The 16,389-nt window shown below is 35.9% G+C and overlaps 5 protein-coding genes and 3 non-coding genes across 8 annotated transcripts; 2 read left to right on the top strand and 6 right to left on the bottom strand.

Moving 5' to 3' along the window:
- Positions 1-288: 288 nt before the first annotated feature.
- NUP192 (Nup192p) lies at positions 289-5,340 on the bottom strand (the record flags this gene model as incomplete). Its single annotated transcript, XM_033911346.1, has 1 exon — positions 289-5,340. One exon carries the CDS (start codon positions 5,338-5,340, stop codon positions 289-291), a length of 5,052 nt encoding a protein of 1,683 aa, XP_033767237.1.
- Positions 5,341-5,943: 603 nt separating this feature from the next.
- SPAR_Jtrna8D lies at positions 5,944-6,015 on the bottom strand. The gene has a single exon. It is a non-coding gene; the product is annotated as a tRNA-Asp (tRNA).
- Positions 6,016-6,025: 10 nt separating this feature from the next.
- On the bottom strand, positions 6,026-6,097 carry SPAR_Jtrna7R. Its single transcript has one exon. It is a non-coding gene; the product is annotated as a tRNA-Arg (tRNA).
- A 1,414-nt stretch (positions 6,098-7,511) lies between these two features.
- On the bottom strand, positions 7,512-7,600 carry SPAR_Jtrna6Y. The gene has a single exon. It is a non-coding gene; the product is annotated as a tRNA-Tyr (tRNA).
- An 874-nt stretch (positions 7,601-8,474) lies between these two features.
- Positions 8,475-9,707, bottom strand: AIM22 (putative lipoate--protein ligase; the record flags this gene model as incomplete). The annotated part of the gene is made up of 1 exon (XM_033911345.1): positions 8,475-9,707. The coding sequence occupies one exon, from the start codon at positions 9,705-9,707 to the stop codon at positions 8,475-8,477; it is 1,233 nt and encodes a 410-aa protein (XP_033767236.1).
- A 274-nt stretch (positions 9,708-9,981) lies between these two features.
- Positions 9,982-12,510, top strand: RTT101 (cullin RTT101; the record flags this gene model as incomplete). Its single annotated transcript, XM_033911344.1, has 1 exon — positions 9,982-12,510. The coding sequence occupies one exon, from the start codon at positions 9,982-9,984 to the stop codon at positions 12,508-12,510; it is 2,529 nt and encodes an 842-aa protein (XP_033767235.1).
- Positions 12,511-13,456: 946 nt separating this feature from the next.
- On the top strand, positions 13,457-14,671 carry UBX6 (Ubx6p; the record flags this gene model as incomplete). Its single annotated transcript, XM_033911343.1, has 1 exon — positions 13,457-14,671. One exon carries the CDS (start codon positions 13,457-13,459, stop codon positions 14,669-14,671), a length of 1,215 nt encoding a protein of 404 aa, XP_033767234.1.
- Positions 14,672-14,794: 123 nt separating this feature from the next.
- CHM7 (phosphatidic acid-binding protein CHM7) lies at positions 14,795-16,252 on the bottom strand (the record flags this gene model as incomplete). Its single annotated transcript, XM_033911342.1, has 1 exon — positions 14,795-16,252. One exon carries the CDS (start codon positions 16,250-16,252, stop codon positions 14,795-14,797), a length of 1,458 nt encoding a protein of 485 aa, XP_033767233.1.
- Positions 16,253-16,389: the final 137 nt, after the last annotated feature.

Raw genomic sequence — 16,389 nt, 5'->3', positions numbered from 1 at the left:
TAAATAATTATATATAAGAATCAAAATTTACACAAAGGGTTCATTCAGAACCTGCAATTAATTTAACCCCCTCCCCTCCTAATCATACTTGTTTTGTTTGCTGTTTAATGAAGTGTTTATAATTGCTACGTTGATCCGTAAGCGAACTAGATTATGATTGCGTTAGATATTTGAATATGAACCACCCATTTCCATTATCTAATATACGTCACTAGGAGCCACTTTCATGATAGCTTCTTCCTAATATGTTGCTAAAAACAGTCGATTTCTAAGCGCAAAAATAACGATTTAGTCGTCATTTTGATATCCTGTTAATGTGCATAACATCACAATTAACTTCACCATTTCGTTCAAACTTTGGTTATTGGGATCCGTCAAATTCTTCTTGTCTTCTTTTTCTCTCAAAAGATCTCTTTTGAATATTCCTATCACTAACCTTTTATACGTATTCAATAGGCTTTTTACCGTTTGAACCACACTTTTGTTTGAGCTTCCCATACTCACCAAAACAGCTGATATTAGTTGGAATATGGGAACGATTAACTCAAACAATGAAACACCATTAGCGTCTTTATCAACTATTAGCGGGTTATCCAAAGTGACGTTAACCTTCAGGAAATTAGAATTCTGAACGAAAACTTCGTCGAACATAAGGTCTAGACCCAAATCAGGATCAACTTTCAGAAATGACAATTCCGCGATTATTCGGAATAAATTATTTTCAATTAAAGCACTAGCTCCACTCCTAGTTTCGGCAACACGGATCAAAAAGAATACAGTGGCTTTAAAAGCCGTCAATTCATATAATAAATCATCGATGTTTATATGCTCCGTAGTAGAATTTAACAAAGCATCTGTATTTTTCAGCGAACGTATTATTAGAAGCAATCTCGTAGTTTTCATCAGTGAATCCAGTATGAAATTCTCTTTACTTTTATTAGCCAGTTGAATTAGAGAATCCAGTAGTAATATACCTGTAACCCTACTAGTTCCTTCACCATAAATAATATCATTCCATATGATCTCCACTAACTTTTTACTTCCTAGTCTCAAATCTTGTAGAACTTTTTCGGATCCTTCTTGGTCACTTAAAACTCTGCTCAAATAATGATTTGCTAATATATAAAAGTCAGATCTTAATGCCACAGAGGAAAGTGGAGAGTTTATACCCTGAATGCAAGTCTTGAATAATTGATATAACCTGCCATCTACCGTGCCCTTGTCGATAATCAACTTACGATCGCGGTTATATATATCAAATAGGAAAACGGCGAGAGAAACCAATTCTTCTGAAAAAGTTATATTAAAATCAATATAGTCACTAATCTTAGGAATGATTGTACCAAAAACTTCCAAAATGAAGTTTGATCTTGTTGATGGCTCTAATTTTCCATCAGTGACAATAATTTGAACCAACTGTACCCAAGAGTGTAGCACAGACAGGTTGAGCTCCAATGCTTTATTTCTTGATATAATAATAGTCAAATGACTCTTTGCTTTTATACACTCGAGATCTGCATCCTTCAAAAATTGGTCTTTTGACACATTGGGGCTAAAGGAATTAGAATTCAAGCTTTCAGCACAAACTCTCCTAATCAGACGCATGAGGTTTTCCATTTCGTGGAAGTCATAGATATTGCCAGAGCAATACTTGTTAAGAGTGACTTGTTCTAAATTCAAAGGAACATTAGTGAAGGTTGATAGCGTCTCTCTTGATTCACGGATATTTCCATAGTTTAATGGATCCAAGAAGGAAAATAACCTTACTGAATACATTGTATTTGATATTAAGTAATTCACATATGTTAAAACCTCGGATTTCGTTCCCGAAAATGACATTTTGTGAATGAATAGGCCCAAATATTGTGTCCAATAATTCCTGTAGGCTAAAAATGATAAAAATGCCCCGACAGATTCGCTTTCAGCGAAGTTCTTGGATTTTTCCTCCGTGGAATTATCAAACGGAGAACCATTCCAAGTTGTGAACCTTGTTACTTGTGGATCGAGGATCATTATTCTTTCAAAAAAGTTTTCTTTGATTAGGTATGAATACAAAAGGCCAGACGTTAACGTATTGCGACATAGTTTGAGAATGATTTCCAGCGCTGCTGTAGCCAATCTCATGGGTGCATAATCAATATTGTCTTTATTGATGCTGTTCAATGAAGCTTCCAGTAGGTTGATGAGGGAATCAAGTAATGAGGTTCCGGAAGATATAAAGGTTGCCAAGTTCGGTCCCAGGGATATAACGTTTGAAACCTGGAAACCTAATAATAAATGAGAGATGCTCATCGTTCGACTGCAGTTAGATAGATTTGATGTTAAAAAATCCAATAGCTCTAACTTCAAAGCAAGGACACCAGCATCCGTTATCGAGGTTTCCAATTGTGTAATAAATGCATCCTTTATTCTCGCCGATTCATCTACAGAATCGAATATCGTTAACAACTTATTTCTCCTAGATATCGATGCAATGGAGCCATCGGAGCGTTCTGAAAGTTTCGCCAATATCCGCAGTGAGTTGAGTGCTAAGATTTGGTCGTCAACCCCGACGTATAAACCCAAGTGTGCAACAAGTGGGATATTGAAAAAAATAGCATCGTAAAATGAACGTAATCCGTGAAGAGAATAATTCTTTGGCAAGAAATAATCACTTTTGCCATGCCTTTTGACAATCGGAAATAATTCTTCTACGTATGTCTCTTGATAATCCAATACTTTATTGATTATTTTCACAGCTACTTGCAACAATTCAGCCTGATTTTTGCCGCCTTCTAACTCTATGGATAATTGATCAACACCAACATCGACCACATTAAATATACTTTTGTAAACCTTCTCCGTAAATATATAGTTGAATACGGGGGTTGTTGGGCACTCCTGAACGTAATTGAAGAAATTTTCGCAATCTACCAAAGCATCCAAATTCGCAGCAGCAGGAATAGAGTTCAAAATTACGCTGTAGTCAAAAGAGCATAAGCCAGTATGGACAATTTTCAAAATGGGAAGTTGAACAGCTCTTCTATTTCTAATATCAGCGATTTGATCTACGTGGGCTAAAATGTCATTAAAAATGTAGTCGAAATATGGCCATATCCCTACCTTCCTATAGCCCTGGCCTAATCTTGCAGGAAATGCCAATTTACCAAAAACCATGTATTCGCTACCACTTTCGCGGGAATGAATAGAAATCAGATTTTGGAAGAGCTGTAAAAACCCTAAAACATCAGAATATTTTGTTAATATGCTTGTGAAAGCAGTTCTATAAGATTCGGATGAATAATTCAATGATGAATCCTTAAAAACTAGCGAGTCCAGAAAAGACCAAAATTTTGTCCTTGATGATTCAAGTTTTGGAACCAAATTACTTAAAACCTTGAAGGCAGCGCCCACGAGGGGTGTGTTTATCTTTGTGAATTCGAAAAGAACATCTGAGAAAATTGTTGATAGAGAGCTTTTTACATCCTCATCAACCTGGTATGTAACTGATCCAACTAGTGTTAATAGAGAAGATAGAAATATTACAGCTTCTTCATTTAAGCCTTCTTCTAAGGCCACCGCAGTCGAGTCGATATCGTTATGGGTTGTTTCACTAAATTGCTGTCTCTTTTGGAGGCTCGAGTTAAAATTGCTTATTTTTTTAGTGTAGTCACTGACGCATTGTGCAATATTTTTCCATGAAATTGAGTTATTTTCGCCAAAATAATGATAAACATTCAGAGAATTTTCAGGACCAAAGGACAGGCTAGAAATCATCAAATAAAAACAAGACCTCATCAAGTTGTCGTTGCATCTGGAACACCACTCAATGAAACCATAAGCGTTTGACTCCTTGTCCGACCAGAAAGCACTGGAATAGTCAGGTCTAGATGCATAGAAGAAATATATTGACAGGAAAAACCTTTCTAAGTCAGCCTTTAATGAGATGTCATCCAGAGTTAAGTCTTCACCAGACAACAAAGAATCTTCCTCGGCATCCTTAATTTTTGTAAGCAAGAAGGCACAATCTGTAATAATAGTTTGAAGCACATCATCAAAGGATGAAAGGAAAAACTCTTGTGTCTGATCTGATAAAACAATAGTCGTATAGGAATATTCGTTGACATTACTGGGCATACTATTTAGCCCAGTGGTACCAGCGATTGACATCATTCCAGGATAAGACGAATTCCATAAGCCGCTACCGTTCATATTGTCGGTTACAACTGCAGAGTTATAGTTAGAATTTGTGGTTTGACTGAAGATTTTTTCATCATCAAGTAGCTGTTTAGGAATTAGCCTTGGAATGTGCCTTTCTAATAGAGACCTTATATCGTAGAAAAGCTCCATACTCTTGTCTTGTTCCACGATAGAAGTATCAGCAGCAAATATTAAAATTTGTTCGATGGCACCTAATTCGACGGCAGAAGTCATTGGCTCATCAACATCAGTTTTGAAGTCCATCACATCAGCCCTCCTTTTAGGATCCTCCTTACACCATCCGATGAAGTAAGCAAAAAAAATAAAGATAAGAGCCACTTTAACCGGTTTGGAATATATGGAGTCATCCTTTAAGTCTTTTATGAACTGGGAATGTAACGATTTAACATCTGCATCGGGTAAAACTCTTAAAGATGCGAAAAGGTGGAAGAATGCAGGAGTATAGTATATTATAAAAAAATCATTGGAATCTAATTCTGATACGTGATGAAGCAAGGACAGTATGAAATCCTTGTTTTTCATGATGGCTCCTTTATCCACTAAACCGTATAAAATTTGACTCAGAATATCATATTCTCTCAGCAAGAAGTCTCTTCTGAATTTGATATTTTGTTGGAATAAAGCATTATAATTCTCTAGTATTTGGGCCTTATTAATTTGTTGTTTAATCTCAGATAATTGAGTATGAATGAACTTAAAGGCTGAGAGGATATTAGAAACTAAAGCTCCATTCTTTATAAGTTCTTGGTATAAGTCTGTGTCTTCGTGGAAACAGTTGACTATAAAAGAAACAATTTGCAGAATATATTGCCTTCTCAAAAAGTATTGTACTTTGCCATTATTCGCAGTGGCATCACCGGAAAGTATCAGTTCACATGCAACAATTTCATCTAAGTTCAATTCATCGGACAAAGAAATAGCCTCGAAAATAAACTCTCGGTTGAGCTTAAAAGTAGATCCATCGGAAAGTTCAACCTCACCTTTTTCTAATTGTGATCGGCTAGTATTGTTTTTTAGATTATCAGTGTTCAGGTTCAAATTCTGTAAATCAGGAAGTACCTCTCTGAACAGGTCAAAATCAAACTCACCACTCTCAATAGAACGATACAATGATTTGAAAGGAATTGCAGACCATTTCATCTTTTCTTATCTATGCAAGAAATCTTTTCAACTAGGTTAGGTGCAAATGATGTGTTGTATATTTCGTGGTTAGGAAGCGCTGTTGTTAACGGGTGTATCCTGAAGAAAATTTTTATCAACTATAATGTAAACTAAGGTGGCTGACAAAGAGTTTGGTGAGCTAATTGCAAGACAATGGGCTCATTCAGAAAACGCTACATCACACTTACAATCAAACCTTGTTATTTTCAAACAGAAAAATTATTTTCCATCAAAAGAAGATGTCGGATTTCCGCTACCCGGCCCGAGAGAGCCTTTGAATAACGACTGCAATTAGGGTGGGCTAACTAAACCCACGAAACATTCCACTTAATCCTTACTACATATAACCACTACCACCTTACTCAAGAGAGAACTTATCATCAAACACTACGCAATTACTAGGAACCTCAACAAATATGAAATATGGTAAACTGAGACTCTTCATGCGCTGCCGTTTAACATCATAGTGCCGTGCACTCTGTCATTTGCTTATACACCAATGAACTTCATGTTCTCCGGAGAGCCGTTAATATTACATTCTATGTGGAAGAAGCTTTAATAAAGCATTCAATTAAAAAAAATCTCCGCGACGGGGAATTGAACCCCGATCTGGCACGCGACAAGCGCCCATTCTGACCATTAAACTATCACGGAAGAAACAAAGCACTCACGATGGGGGTCGAACCCATAATCTTCTGATTAGAAGTCAGACGCGTTGCCATTACGCCACGCGAGCTACTACTTGTTGAAATTTTGTACTTAAATGTACTCTTTATAAGGTTGTTTATTGGCACAATTTTGGGATAGTCTAACAGATTTTCATACTGGTAGTATCATATATGAGAATGAGAATTATGTGGGTAATTAGATAATTGTTGGGATTCCATTGTTACTAAAGGCTATAATATTAGGTATATAGAATATACTAGAAGTTCTCCTCGAGGATATAGGAATCCACAAAAGGGAATCGATAGTTCTACATAGTGTTATTATTTTATCTTCTTTCTTTTTATATGTTGTCATTCATTATCCTATTACATTATCAATCCTTGCATTTCAGCTTCCATTAGATTGGATGACTGTTTCTCAATCTTTATGTCATCCTCTTGCACCGCATATTATAATATACTATTAAATAGATGATATTAGAATTTCATTCCAACAGAGAATTGGGTGAATAATTAGATAATTGTTGGGATTTGATTGTTGCTAAAGGCTATGATATAGGTATACAGAATATACTAGAAGTTCTCCTCGAGGATATAGGAATCCACAAAAGGGAATCGATAGTTCTACATAGTGTTATTGTTTTTATCTTCTTTCCTTTTGTATGTTGTCATTCATTATCCTATTACATTATCAATCCTTGCATTTCAGCTTCCATCAGATTGGATGACTGTTTCTCAATCTTTATGCCATCCTCTTGCACCGCATGTACTATGTAAGAAGATGAGGTAAAAATGGCCTGAAATGGAAAAGTAATAATGAAATAGGGTACCAAACGACACATAAAGGGAAAGAAGGAAAAATAAGTGTTAATATCTATAATCACTGTTGATAATTAGTAGTTAGTATTGATAAAGAATAAAGGTGGATCTTCTTATACTATATAAGAGCAGTATATCAAAACGCACGCTAATTGGTTCATGTTAAAAATGACCAATATAATAAGAGGTCATGTAATCACAAAATGTTTAATCTGACGACTCATATTACTCATATATATAACTACCATCCCAATTTTCAATTAATAGATCCTTAACTCCACTGTAGTACTGAATTTCAAGTTTAACATTTCCTTGTGCAATAGTGCATTCACATTTAAACGTATACGAGGCGTACATAGTATAAGATATAAATATTCAGACCGTTACTATAGCAACTCAAGTTAACATTGATGACCACGCGTTCCAACTATTATCAATTCTCTTTTGTGGGGTTCTGGATACTCAAGGAGAGCTTCTGGCATATTCTGTATACCTAATAACATATTGCTTTAAAAAATATGGAATCCAACAATTATCATCTCAATAGTAACTTATTAACTCGAAACTATCCTATAAGTTGAAAGATAGCACCAATTACGAGGGCGGTAGGAAGCCGTTAAGAAATGTTTTATCCATGTCCAGTCAAGTGCACTAGAAAAAAAATCTCCCGGGGGCGAGTCGAACGCCCGATCTCAAGATTTCGTAGTGATAAATTACAGTCTTGCGCCTTAAACCAACTTGGCTACCGAGAGTCGTGAATAGCTGACAGTGCTCTATCTCAAAATGGAATACCTCAGCATTACTAGATTTACCAACCTAGACATAAAACATGTATGAAACACGTACGAAACAATAGTTCCAAAACAGACAAGATTGAGTATACTAGGCAACCTACTTGCCTAAGATGAACCTGAGAGTTGGGTGAATAATTAGATAATTGTTGGGATTCCATTGTTACTAAAGGCTATAATATTAGGTATATAGAATATACTAGAAGTTCTCCTCGAGGATATAGGAATCCACAAAAGGGAATCGATAGTTCTACATAGTGTTATAACTTTATCTTCTTTCCTTTTATATGTTGTCATTCATTTTCCTATTACTTTATCAATCCTTGCATTTCAGCTTCCATCAGATTGGATGACTGCTTCTCAATCTTTATGCCATCCTCTTACACCGCGTGTTATAATATAATATTAAATAGACGATATTAGAATTTCATTCCAACACAAAAAATTCTCAAAAACCACTAGTGTAGCTACGCTGGTAAAGAAGTTTTGAAGCTTGAATCTTAATGTTGACTTCATTTTGTGACGAAAGCGCTTCGATAGATGTAACCACAGGTACTAATATCATTTTACTTAGAGGATTGATAAGATTAAATACTACCCGTCGGTTTCTCAAACAACAGTATGATCATTCAGTTTATATTTGAGCGACACGATCACGATAAAATATAGATTTTACAGATCTACAGTACGAACACTTCTAATGTGTTGCTGATACTGAAGTTTGCGGCGAATCAGGGACACATCTACTGAGCCTCGCTAATCAATTTCTGATGAAAGACTCTCAGTGTCATATTTATCTTCGCTATTTACAAGTGAATTGAAATGTGCTTCTACGTTATGTGTAACTATCAATATTCTCCAAAAAACCTTTGAATTCCAAGCCAATTAAATCGTTTCTATTACAGTCATAAATCATACCCTTTTCGACTTTGATTCTTAAATTTTTATCCTTAATTTTTACTGAGAACTTGGGACCCGAGAGATATTTCCATTTATCGCTCTGTAAGGTATTCATAGCATCTTTAATCTCGTCATTTATAGATTTAAATTCGTCACAGAAATATATAGGTATTTCGTTGTCAAGTTTGAAGTTCTTCTGAAAGCGCTCGGATACTACCCCAATGAATTGGTTAGGACTAATTGCACCGACATTTTTAATCTTAGATTTTACACTATGAACTCCACTCGATTCCCATTCCATATTGTCCGGTAATGAGGGTTCTAACAAACCACTGAACTGTTCCAAATCAGCTTTGAGTAACATCGTTGCATGATGGTATGCTTTACCACCAGCAATTTTATAAGCACTGCCACTAACTTTAAACCCGTCTTGAATAATATCCCCTCTATCATTCAAATCCAGTCTCAATTCGGAATTGAATGAATTTAACCACTTAATTATCATTGTGTTGAAAAACTTTGTTTCAAATTTTTCTCTGGATGTCAAATATGAATAATTAACATTCCCCAAATCATGCAGTACAGTACCACCTCCAGAAAATCTTCTCAGTAATTCAAAATTTTTACTCTTCAGCTTAACAAGATCCACTTCCTGCCACAGATTTTGGTTTTTGCCAATAACTGCGCATTTATCATTGATGTAAAATAAAAGTCTGCAATTATCGAAACCTTTTTTAACTCTTGGTGTATTTTTGAAGACATAGTTTTCAAGCGCTAGATTAAAATAGGGACTGGTGGACAAGCTTTGTATGATAAACCTCCCTCTTGCCTTGACTACATTTTCCAATTGAGAAGCAGATATAATCTGTTTGGCAAATCCTATATTATAGAAATTGTGCAAGTCTTCATTAAAATCACTGATATCCTCTTGTAAAGAGCTAACAGTCCTTGTTTTAGTAGAATCGGATTCGCCTCCATCCTGTAAAATCAAGGCATTATTACTTGGAGGTGTGAACATATCCTCATACATTGAGTTTATAGCATGATATTTATCACCTGTATTTTTTGCCCACCGTGTGAATGTGTGAAATAAAGTGGTGCAATATACGAGGTTCCGCTGTCCCATATATCGAGGAGAAGATATCCAATTAGCAAACATCATAGACATAATGGGGACATTAATGACAAAAGGCCTAATGTTTTTCTTCTTTTTGCTTTCATTGAAAACCGTGTATACGTCAACTCGAAAATTCCTAGATGTTCAATATTCCTGCTCAAATGTGACAAAGCGGAACGCATAACTTTCCTGTGCGTAATGATCAGTATGAACAATACAAATGAACGTCATCGATATCTTTGCATCATATATTAGTTTGAGGGAATTTTCAGGATATTAAGCTCATTAATATTTTTTACTGGTATAGGCTCTCTTGCGAAGAACAATGATAGATAAGAGCGTTTCCAAGAGGGGAGAATATCACGGACCTGTAACTAGAGAGACGAGTCCAAGTAACACTTTAGGACTATACCATCAATTTAACGATGAGAGAAACCCCAAGTACCGAACGATGATTGCTGAACTGCATGAGTTTTTTCGCCTTACTTTGAGTGAAACTATAACCGAAACTGACATGAAAGAATTGGAATTTAATAAAGAAAAGGCCGCTAAATTTAGAAAGCTAATGCCCAGAATGTTGAATAATTGTCGTGAACTAACGCAAAGAAAATCATACATTCCTTACAACTCAGAATTTAACGGAAATGACGAGAAACATAAGAAATTTCAGCTGTTACATCAACATCAAATCGTACTTAGCTTTCAAGAATTTTGTAATGAATTAACAAACTTAATAATTGACGCACATATCCTCAACTTTTTGACCAAATACAATTATTCTTATGAAGCTATACCTAAAAATTGGACCTCGTTTTATAAGCTATTTGAGTACGTAATGGGTACGCTTGGGCCTATTATATCGTATGTGCCGGCAAATTATCCTATGATAAGAAAAGAACTAGGATTTGAGAACTTGACGGTATTCCAGTATTATGATTCCAAACTTTTCGAATGTATGAAGTCCCATTTTGGAAATAAATTTCCTGTCCTCGTGACCGCTTCTATTCATCACTATATCCACATGTTTCCAATAACAAATACGATGTTAGAGAAGGAAATTCCTATGCTTCGTATCATGTCTAACTGTAATTTTAGGGTGGAAGGTCTGAGTTCCAAAGATTTCTATATGAAAACGCTCAGGGAATATTACGGCGAGGAATCAAATTTAGGGCCAAGGCTGGAAACTTTCAAGAATTTTAAAGTGCTATTAACGAGGAATGCACTATTAGCATCGTTGTTTTTCCCTGAATGGGTCAGTGACGCAAATGACTTATTCATAAGCCATTTACTGTTGAATAAGAAGTCTATTAGCGAGTACATAGAAATTGGGAAAAACACCTATGATGAAGAAAAGGAGCGATATTTGAAAACTGAGACGCGCTTTAGCTTATTGATGTTTAGGAATGCTTTTGAAGCAAGAAATATGCTGTCAAAGTTCAAGGAATTTTGTGATGATGCTATTTCAGAAAAGTTACAAGCAGCATATGGACCAAGTCATGATACTGAGGGGCTGTTTGATCAGGCAGTTCAGTTAGCTAATGTTGATCACCTTAAAATATACTCAGATTCTATTGAGTACCACTTATGTGATTTACTTGGAAGTACCAGCAAAGCCATCGAACAATACGTCAAATATTTTGAGTCACACTTATTCAACCTTATCAAAAAAATAAAAACAACAAAGAAGGACTTATCCAGAGACATGAAAATAAAGTTTCTTAACGATAATCTTCCCATATTGAGATTGAAGTTTGTCAATCTTCCCACATTTCCTAATTTTTTTGAAAGATCAATTTTCAGAAAGACGATTTTACAAAGTGACCAAAATTCCCCATTTATTAAGGATATATTACCTATTTACAAAGACAGTCTGATGGAACTTTTCAAGGAAAGAATCATAACGAATGTCTCACAAGAGGATGAAATGCGATACCGAGATCAATATCAACCTTACTTATCGCAATTCTTTCAGCCGGTAGAGGTCATAGCAGATTTGAGAATCAAATATGCATCATTTTTGTCGTTTTATGAGAATATTGAAGCTGCAGTAAAGTTCGGGAAGAAGTACAATGAAAATAACAATAATTCATTCTTCCCCCTTATTTTTGATAGAGAAAGAATTCCCAAAGTTTTTCAACAATCCAACGAAGTTAAGAAGAACTTCATCCTACCCCAAGAGATGGATGATACATGGAACAAATTTCTCTGTAAATACCATCAGGAGAATAAGGTGCAGGATTCAGATGCTTCCAAAAAAGAACTATATCCGATGTGGAACTTACATCATTGTGAAGTGGAATCGCCTTTCATCACGCCAGATGGAACTAATCTAATATTTGAGTTGACCCTTTTCCAAACTTGTGTGCTGGTTTTATTCAACGAAAGTGATCATTTGACCTTACAGATCATATCAGAGCGAACAAAACTGGCGTACAAAGACTTGACTTTGATCTTAAAGTCCTTTTTGAACTACAAAATTCTGACAAGAGACATTGACAACTTATACAGTATGAACGAGAGCTTCAAACCCGATATGAGGAAAGTGAAAAATGGTAAACTACGTGTGGTCCTACCGAGAAACGCCTCTCTGCAAAACAGCAACGCGAGCAGTGCAAGAAGCAGCTCTGCGCACCACGAGGGAAGTAATTCCCAATGGACTCAAGAATTACTAAAGGCATGCATAACCAGATCCGTTAAGAGCGAGAGTAATGGTCTCGACTACGAACATTTATTCGAAACGGTAAAGCAGCAAATAAAAGGCTTCAGTGTGGGTGAGTTCAAAGATGCCTTGGCCAAACTGTTACGAGACAAATTCATAACTAAGGACGAATCAACAGGTACATACAAATACTGAGACCAACGTCATCTTATATAATGTCTAACTACTGAGTAAGTGTATAGTCCACACCAGCCCTAACTTTTTTTCGACAGCATTTTTATTTTCTTTTCGTTTTTTTTTGGCTTCGTCGCTTTCTCCTCCATATAAAAAAAACATCAAACAATGAAAACCCTCTCTCGTTCTTGTTCATCTCCAATAACACTAGTAAGATGCAAATATCATCAGTGCAAATGCAAACAGTAATCGGTTTGCCATATGCCTTACATACAACAGGCGTTGTATCAGTGTGACAAGGACACTATATATCCTTTTTCAACCTCTTTTTCCGGCCTTCTTGGCCGGATGGCTTTTCGTTTCAATTTTGTTAATGATGATAACCAAAGATGCATAGTTCAACTGATTGAACATACTATCGAAATGAAGATAAAAATTTCCATCGAAATTAGTCTTTCGCTCCTATCTGAACATTACAAAAGAAACGAAAACTGTATTAGTAATATGCTTGTAATTGGAGAAGGGCCGAGGGGCGAGACCATTGTGGAGCGATTTTGAACCTCTTGCAGCACGAATCGTAACGGACCCAGCGCGTACTTTATTCTCCCTTCACGTTCGTGGAGATCTTAAAACTGTTAAAAGTGGGCCCATCCGTCTGGTAGTATCCTTGCCCCTGTTCTAGATGTATTCATGCTTTTTTTGATTGCTTCTTTCGGTAACCCATCTTGCACATGCTATTCTTTTCGGAGTTAACGAAATCAGGAGGAACATTAGTGGATTTACCTCTAGCGCGTCAACCCTAGAAGAGGGACTTTTTTCATATGAATAGTGAGTTTTTTTAAGATTTGTTAGTAATTGCATAAGGACAAATATATGTACGTATATATACATATATACTTATACACTAACTTACACCAAACAAATTTTGTCCCTCGACATAAGAAGTAGATTTGCAGGCTTTAGTTTTATGACAATAAAGGTGACAGAAATTTACGAGATGTCAAGTATAGAAAGCCTCTTTCATGAGCGAGTAGCCCATGATTGTTCTAATACTAGTGAGCAAGTGATCGTCGTTTACATTAGTTCAGCGGCTGAGGAGAATTCTTGGCTCCAGAAGTGGTTCAAACCAGCAAATCTCAGCGACGAGGAGCGGGAAAACATACTTTGGGTAAAGTTGGTAAATGGTACCAAAGAGTGCTTACTTTTCAAGAGCATTTTTCCCTCCTCATCTGCACCAAGTATTAATATACTGCAGAACGGTCTGCTCGAATGTTCCATTCAAGGTAATAGCCTTTCTCGCGAGCAGGATCCTTGGGAAACTTTTATTAATGGGCTACAGTCAGTCTTTAAGGGTCAAACAACAAAAAGAAAGTTATTTTCCAAGAGCGATGAAGAGTATCAAAGGGTGAAAAGAATGATTCAGAATGACAAGTTAGAGAGGAAGTACGTGTTTCAAAATACTAACGACACTAAAAGAAAAGTACAGAAATGGAAACAATTGACAGTCACTGATAATGTTAGCTACAAGAGCCAAAAGGGGTTTCTCGCGCAGAATTATTGTACTCTACAATTGAAACTGCCTAATGGTTACACAATCTCGAATACGTTTCCTTCCCAGACGAAACTACACAAAGTAAGAATGTGGTTAGACTATAATTGCTACGACGATGGAACCCCTTACCTCTTCCACAGAAATGTACCAAGAGTGACTCTTACGCAAAATGACGAACTGAAAAGTTTGCAAGAGCTGGATTTGTTGCCCAGATCAACACTTATCTTGGAGCCGCTGGAAGTCAATAACAAAAAATTTGACTACATGGAGCAGTCTTCCCTTCTGCATAAGGTTTACTCAGGTTTGACATCTTTTTGGGCAAAAGAACCGGAAGCGGATGCCTCTTCCGCTCATCTTGGTTACCAGAGATTGGGTACAAACGTGTCACACAGCACAAACTATACCTTACAGAAACTATCTAGCTTAGACATGGTTTCGGATGGGGGAGGAGGTGGTGACTCAATGGCACCTTCAGCATATACTACCCCAAGGATGTATCCTTCTAATGGCGCTTCTCAATTACGACAAAACGTATCTGAATTAAACTTATCTTCCAACAATTCTGCATCTAATACCAAAGTTCGTACTTTAGGTTACTCTAATAATAGTAATAATAGCGGCAACAATTAAATGTGCTTTTATTTGTTTCCTATTTGGTTACTTCACACATATTTTCTTCCGTCTTCATTAAAATACTCATATTTATTTTTCATTTATATGTATATCTATTTATTTATTTAGTCACTCAGTTCGTCAACGCGGTTGTTCTTCCATCATAACTTCTCTCATTCCATCATTTTGGTCTGCATTGTCTTGCATAGGTTCTTCATTTGTATTTATCTTCAAATTATCTAGTCTCTTCAACAAATCTTCGCTGCTGTTTTCTTCTGGCTCGTTGGAACCTTGAATCTTATTTGCTTCCCTATCCTTATTCTTCTCGTCAAGTTCTAATCTTTCTAGTTCTCTTTCAATCTCTTCTTCCACTTCTTCATCTTTACTATTATTATAACTTGTTAATAAATTATTGACCTCTTCGGTGCGGTCATGACCCTCTCTGATCTCATCTAATAAATCTTCCACTTTTTCAGTGGAACCAATATACCCATTGATTGACTTGATCACTTCGTTAGATTCGCTCAAGGTTTGAACCAAAACTGCATTAGTAGCACTGGTTTCTATTTGAGTTCTTACTTGAGCAAGATTATTTTGAAACTTCAGTAGTTTAGAAAGATGTTTCTCAGATAATAACCTCGCCTGTTTATATTCAATCCTTATTCTCCTAGGCAACTCATTAAACTCTGGGTCTCTTAGTTGAATATTAGACTCATCAATTTCTTTTTTTAATCTTGCAATCTGTTTGTTGATGTTTAAAATACCCACTTTAACACTAGCAATCCGAAGATCGTTTTCTGTGATGTCTTTGGAGAACTTGCTAATAACATCTTCTACTTCAGATGCGATGACTTTGATAACATTGTCCTTTGAAACTATGATATGCTTATAATTTTCTATAAAGTACAGGAATACGCTTTTCGTTTCTTCATCATAAGTTGAGAAGAATGATTTTAAATTTCCCGCTGTTATGAATTCGTTCTTTGTGAATACTAAATCTGTAATAGATGAGGCTTCTGTAAAAATGCTTCTTTTGAGTGATTCATGAAACCTTTGATATTCTTTTTCCAAATTCGCTTTGATAATAAATTTATCTTCCTTCAAGTAAAAACTCGTTTCATCCTTCCGGCTGCTATACATATTTGTGGACCCCTTCCAACTTCTGATCCACTTCCAAAATCCACTTTTGCTGTTATTATTGTACATTCCACCGAGATTGAATAGCTCCATAGGTATTAAATTTCCTTCGTTTACAAGAACGTTAATTGCTATATCAATGCTTCTCGGCACGCCGTAAACCTCATGAGTTAACTCTTGTAAAATTTTTGTCCCTATAGTAAATGTGATTTTGTTAGAATTGTTGATATATCGTTGCAGTAAGAAATCCCTCCATGTACTGATGTTTGCTTCGTAGCCATCGGGATTTAAATCTTTCAATGGCCTAAAATCCCTATATAAAGATGGCAGTCTGGATTCCGGTAAATAAACTTTCATTAAGATGCAATAAGATACAGGTTGACTGGTTTTGGTGGTATTTTGACGGATATTGGTAAAGAGTTTAAATATCTTCTTATTATCTCTAGCAACATTGCACTCCATCGAATGTATGGGTGTACGAATAGTTATATATCAATAACGCAGCTAATCTACAAGCAAAAGTAAGTATGATTTTAGCAAATGTAGGAAAAATCTATTCAATTATAAAATATACCAATAAAAACAAAATAAAATACATA

Source organism: Saccharomyces paradoxus, chromosome X (assembly GCF_002079055.1).
Source record: "Saccharomyces paradoxus chromosome X, complete sequence".
NCBI lineage: Eukaryota > Fungi > Ascomycota > Saccharomycetes > Saccharomycetales > Saccharomycetaceae > Saccharomyces > Saccharomyces paradoxus.
Note: the sequence above shows the minus strand (reverse complement) of the source record. Positions and strands in the feature narration are given on the sequence as shown.